General features: G+C 33.9%; 1 protein-coding gene across 1 annotated transcript; it reads left to right on the top strand.

Moving 5' to 3' along the window:
* Window positions 1-744: 744 nt before the first annotated feature.
* Window positions 745-3,898, top strand: LOC102595272 (uncharacterized). Its single transcript, XM_006339911.2, has 2 exons — window positions 745-3,352; window positions 3,416-3,898. The coding sequence occupies exons 1-2, from the start codon at window positions 3,228-3,230 to the stop codon at window positions 3,846-3,848; spliced, it is 558 nt and encodes a 185-aa protein (XP_006339973.1). The 5' UTR covers window positions 745-3,227; the 3' UTR covers window positions 3,849-3,898.
* Window positions 3,899-6,052: the final 2,154 nt, after the last annotated feature.

The raw sequence follows: 6,052 nt of genomic DNA, 5'->3' as shown, positions 1-6,052 counted from the left end.
GTAACAAATAAAGGAAAAGAGAAAGGGTGAAACATGGAAATAAACAAATAAGGAAGAAGGGAAAGGTGTGGAACATGGAAAACAGACAATAAAAAAAAACAAATAAACAAGGAAAATAAATAACAACTTAACATGCTAATAACCAAACAAACAATGAAATAACCAAGTAAACCCTACATAAGCATGAAACACGAAATGGTTAAAACCTAATATCCCTAGCGGAGTCGCCATTCTGTCGTGTCCCATTTTTCTCAAAACAGACTTTCCTTTCGGATGAACGACCTAACAACTCTTTTGGGTTTTGAAAAAATGAAAAGTCGTCACCTAACGAATTAAGGCGCGTTAGGCCACCTATCTAACCTAACTAAGTCTAACTAAGGTCAACGAACCAGAGATCAGGGTAAGGGTTCAAGTTACATCGAGGGGAAGGTATTAGGTATCCCTCGAGGTCCACAAATATGGGTCCCGATCGTGTCTCATGCAATTTATGTGGTGGTTACAAGTAACATTTATGGTCACTTCATTTATTATTTATTTAAGCATGCTTGCTAAGTGATAACTAATATTAAACAGTTAAGATCAATTTAATTATTTTAATTAATTAAGCATCCAAAACTAGGTGATATAATAAATAACATTAAATAGATATTAGGCAGTCAATAAAGAGATAAGCAAGGAGACAGAAAATAGACAAGTATATAAGTAAATATCATTTTTTATTTAATTAAACTACCCCAAATAAATATAATTATAAACAGATAAATGGATAAAAGGAAAGGAGACTCTAAAGGACTTTGTGGATCAGCACTCAACTTCTCTTTAGTGTTTCTATAGGCTTCCGTGTAGGGACAGACAAAACCAAGGTTTGTCACTTTAAGCATGAGTCGATGTCATCATATCCGTAGGGCCTAAACTACCCTTACCCCACCACCACATGATTTTCGTCTCTACATGGTGCCTAGCGTCCCTCCTTAAGGTCCAAGAGGCATTGAACTACTATTAGGAAGGGTTTAGACTGAAATAAACTCCTAATAAGCCCACCTAGACACCAAGTCAAACAAATAGGACATTCATTTAGAATGTAAACTCTCAAATTAGCCTCTAGGTTTTATTAAACATGCTTTCAAACACACATAATGGTGAAAGGATTTCATGTTAAGTGTGTGCATACAGACACGTATTGACAACATAATTATTTAATTGGGGGGAGCAGAAAGTTGTTACAAGTGCAGAGAACTTATTAGACTAATTTTTAAAGGTGGCAGAAAAGCAATTATAAATGCAGAAATATATTTAGAAACAGTGACAGATTTATTATTAATGCAAAGAAATATTTTAAAAGACAGTCAGTTTGCAAAAATCTAGTAGCTGGTTTTTTTTTATCAGGGCAGAATATTTAAAACATGAGAAATTAGTTGAATAAGCAATATTAAACAGACAATTTAAACAGCTTGCAATTAATTATTATTACTGATTTTAAATGTGGTAGCAAATTAATGTAGGAAGCAGATTTTAGATTGATTTTGAGTGGCCAGAGTTATTCAGCATGCAGAAATAATGAGCCGGATTTAATTAGACAACCAGTACTTAGAGTAGAGTTTAATGCATGCATGGTATTAAACCAGATTCACTTAATTACTGATTATATACATGAATCTTCACATAGAATGGTATAAATATTATCATATAAACACGTTCCAGATTTAACAGAGATTGAATTAATTTAAGGCATGCCAACTGATTTCAGATTTCCAAAAGAACAAAGTTATAGACAGACAAATGCCTGGTTTTGACCAATTATTTTAGGTGATAATAATTTATTTCCAATTTTTTTATGTGGTTAGAAGATATAAACAGATTATATTTAACAATCACAAGTAATGAAATAAACAAAAGTAAAATAGATAATTAGCACATATTCCCCCTCTCCCCTTAGCCGATCCCCCAAATATATCATATATACAGCGAGTTCAAGAGTTATACAAATATTACAAATCAAAATAAATAATAAATACGAATTCAAAATACAGAAATTAAATAATCTCATCTCATGGCAACTCTTCAACTTGAACTTCATGTTCAAAATCTGTATAACAGAATAACATCCAACACAAGATCATAGCATAATAATAACTAATAGATAGAAAACATAAAAGCTATTCACAGTAAACACACGAATTTCACCAAGTCATGTAAAATCACACATCGGAATAACGGATAAGGAAACTAACCCGAATGCTTCCTTTTATTTATTTCGACCAAACAATGCAAACAAAAAAAAGAAAAAGAAAAAAAGATTAAGCTAATGAAAGGAACTAACCAATTATGCAGAATATTAATCAGCAATGAAGACCCCTTAATCCAACTTTCGACCCGTACACAGCAAAATAGCAAGTATAGAGAAGCTTTTATGTTTACCGAAAAACTAAATTCTATTTTTAAGAGTAGAGAACAATATATATTTTTTAGTATTCAAGTATTGAGCAAAGTCAAGACGTGAGAGAATTCTCCTATCGTTAGAATGTCCGGATCCCTTTTTTCTGATGGCTAAAGCCTATCTATAAAATAAAAAGAGAGTCTCTTTATATAGTGCAGGGGAGGGCACAAATAAGGGAAAGAAATATTTTAATTTTTTTTTAAAATCCTTATTAAAAAGGGAGCTAATTCCGTAACATAATCCTATAATTATCAAAATAGAACTAGTAAGAGATTTTCCAATTTAAAAATAAAAAAAATAAAAATCAAATCGACTAGTAAGAGTCAATCATGCAATCACCAAATCAATTTACCTTAAATAAGGAGGAGAGATCATATAAACAACAATATTATAAAATTAAGCTGATCCATATAAGGAAAAGCAAGAATTGACTTTACACTGTTCAAGGAATAATAATACATAATTAAGGAAATTATATCAATAGAAGCATTGTCCACATATGATACTATACAAGAATCAGATCCATAAGTGTATATTGACAAGAAAAGTGGAATAATCAGTATTAAAATAATCCTACGTTACCCAACTTACCCACATTGAATAAGGAGAAAATCAATCAATTACGAGCAAAATTATCAAGCCAGCCTACATTCGAATTATTTTGATTCTAATTTCAAATAAGAAAAATGTAAAGATCCATTAGGGTCTGAAGATACTGAAAGTGTATATCAGTGAGCAAGCAAAATCAGCTAAAACAGACGAATTTTGAAAACACTTTTGAAGTAAATCGATGAACCTCCCAAATGAAACTCAAGTTGAATCAGGTGCATGCTCAATAAGCTATCAATCCAAGACTTTATGCATAAACCTCATGAACGAAATTTGCCATTCAAACAACAAGCCATACCAAGAAAAATATAATCACAATAGGCACAACATAAGATTGAGTAGATGAAATAATAATTGATTGGAAGAAAATACCGGAGACGGATCTCAACAGATCCGTTTTTCATCGATCCAAATTTCGGACTTCACCGGAGCTCGCTTGGTCAAGGTTGCTGCCGGAGTCAGATCTGTTGTTGCTGCTTCGGAGTTCTCGCATGGCGCTGCTGGTCGTAGATGTTGTTTCCGTCGGTGGAGCCTGCTCGCTGGAGCTGCTGGCTGTTGTTGTTCTGCAAAGAGAGGAGAGAAAAAAAAAAAAGAGAGAAAGAAAGGGGAGGCGGAGGGAGAGAAGGTGCCGGAGTTGCTGCTGGTCCGGTGGTCTGCTTGCTGTTTCGCCGGCTGCCGCAGCGAGAAGAGAGCGGAAGAGAGGGAGGTTCGCCGGCGTTTGCTGGTGCTGCTGCTTCTCTCGCCTGGTTGCTCGCCGGTGGAGCTGGCTGGCTTTGTCTCCTTCGATGCTGGCCGTCAGTGAAGCTGGCTGGCTTTGTTTCCTTCGATGCTGGCCGCCGGTGAAAAGAGGAGTGGCGGCGGCTTTAGAGAGGCGGGAAATGATGAATGAAAAATGAATGTTAGGGTTGGTCTTTTGGTAGCTTAGAAAGGAAAGAGAATGTTGATTCGATCTTGACCGTTGATTTAAATAAGATGTAAGGCTGAGATTTAATAAAAAAGATCAAGGGTTAGGATTAAAAGATGGGGTATGAGATTGGGGTTGAGTTTGGTTCGAATTTGGTTATAATTGTAATGAATAGAAGGGCTAGAATTGCAACCAAATTGAAATAATAGGCTACACCTGAAAAGTGAAATTGAATAAGAAAAGGGCTACAAATTAAATAAATTGGAATAGGATGGGCTAGAATTGAAAGGAATTAGAATAAAAGAGGCTACAATTTAAACAATTTTGAGAAAATTTGAAGGAATGCTATCCAATTAAAATACTACAAAATACTATAATTAAAATTACTTAAAATTTTAAAACATTTAAATTATTTCGAGTTATACTAATAATTTTAAAATATTTTAATAGTATCTACAATAATTTTTATAAAGTATGCATACTAAATATATAATTTTTTAGACAAAATCGATTAAAATTTTAAATTCAACATATTTTTTAAAATACATATTTAAACAAATAGCGTTTCCAAAATTGCTAAAGGTCGGTCAATATTGGGTGTCAACAAAGCTGTTGACACCCAATTTTGACCGACCTTTAACCCTTTTGGGGATACTATCCGATTAAATACGCATTTTAAAACATATATTGATTTCTAAAATTTTGGTCGACTTTGTCTAAAAATTATATATTTTTAGTAGGCTTGATTTTATAAAAAATTATCGTAATTAATAATAAATTATTATATTTATCGATGGTTAAACTCGAAATAATTATTTTTACTCAAATGTTTTTTAAATTTAGATGCGTATAATTTGTTTTAATATATGTAGTACTTTAATTGGATAGCATTTCTTTGATTTTCCTCCAAATCATTTAAATCTTAGCCTATATTACTCTAATTCCTTGCAATTCTAGCCATTCTAATTCAATTGTCATTTCAATTATAGCCATATAGTTGATTGCAATTTTAGCCCTTTCTTATCTCAAGTTTTCAGATCTCAAATATCCTCCTTTAATCGTAGTCGTCCATCTAAATTAGATCATCCAAGATCAAATTTCATGCGTCCATTCAAATTTAAATCGATGGTCCAGATTCGATCCTCTTATTTTCCTTTTTTAAAAACTAAAAGACTCCCAAACCTAAAACTTTATTCACTCACTATTCTCTCCTTTCTCTCTAGCTGCCGCCCCCTCTCTCTTTCTTTATCCGACGGAGGAGCAGCAGCGCGAGAACCAGCAGGCGCTGGCCGCCTCCGTTCCTTTTTCGTTGGACAACAGCTCTACAAGGCAGTCCGGCAGTTCTACGGAGACAGCGAGGCAACATTCTGTTTTCTCAAAACGGACCTTCCTTTCGGATGCACGACCTAACAACTCTTTTGGGTTTTGAAAAAATGAAGAGTCGTTACCTAACTAATTAAGGCGTGTTAGGAAACCTATCTAACCTAACTAATTCTAAATAAAGGTCAACAAACCAGAGATCGGGTAAGGGTTCAAATTACCTCGAGGGGAAGGTGTTAAGCATCCCTCGAGGTCCACAAAATGTGGGTCCTGGCCGTGTCTCATGCAATTTATGTAGGGGTTACAAGTAGCATTTAAGGTCACTTCATTTATTGGTTATTTAAACATGCTTGCTAAGTGATAACTAATAATAAACTATTAAGATCAATTTATTTATTTGTTATTTAATTAAACATGCAAAACTATGTGATGACATAAGACTAAATAATTCGCACAAATAAAATTTAAAAGAGATAGCGAGAAGATAGAAAGTAGACAACTATATAAGTAAATATCATTTTTTATTTAATTAAACTACCCCAAATAAATATAAGTATAAACAGATAAAGGGAGAAAGGAAATGGAGACTCTGAAGGACTTTACGAATCAGCACTCGACTTTTCTTTATTTCGGTCGGTTACTCGTAAGGACAGACAAAACCAAGGTTTGTCATTAAGACCGAGTCGATGTCATCATCTTCATAAGGCCTAAACTAACCCTACCCCACCACCGCATGTTTTTCGTCTCTACAAGGTGCCTATCGTCCCCGCTTCAGATCCAAG

This window comes from Solanum tuberosum, unplaced genomic scaffold, assembly GCF_000226075.1.
Source record: "Solanum tuberosum cultivar DM 1-3 516 R44 unplaced genomic scaffold, SolTub_3.0 scf00011, whole genome shotgun sequence".
In the NCBI taxonomy this organism is placed as follows: domain Eukaryota; kingdom Viridiplantae; phylum Streptophyta; class Magnoliopsida; order Solanales; family Solanaceae; genus Solanum; species Solanum tuberosum.
The sequence above is the reverse complement of the archived record's forward strand: the minus strand, read 5'-3'. Positions and strand labels throughout refer to the sequence as shown.

What these genes read in the sequence shown, in the direction of transcription:
- LOC102595272 (XM_006339911.2), top strand. Translation starts at nt 3,228, where the DNA reads ATGAACCTCCCAAATGAAACTCAAGTTGAATCAGGTGCATGCTCAATA. An exon ending in AACAAGCCATACCAAGAAAA is followed by an intron (nt 3,353 to 3,415) that starts ATATAATCACAA and finishes ATTGGAAGAAAA; the next exon opens with TACCGGAGACGGATCTCAAC.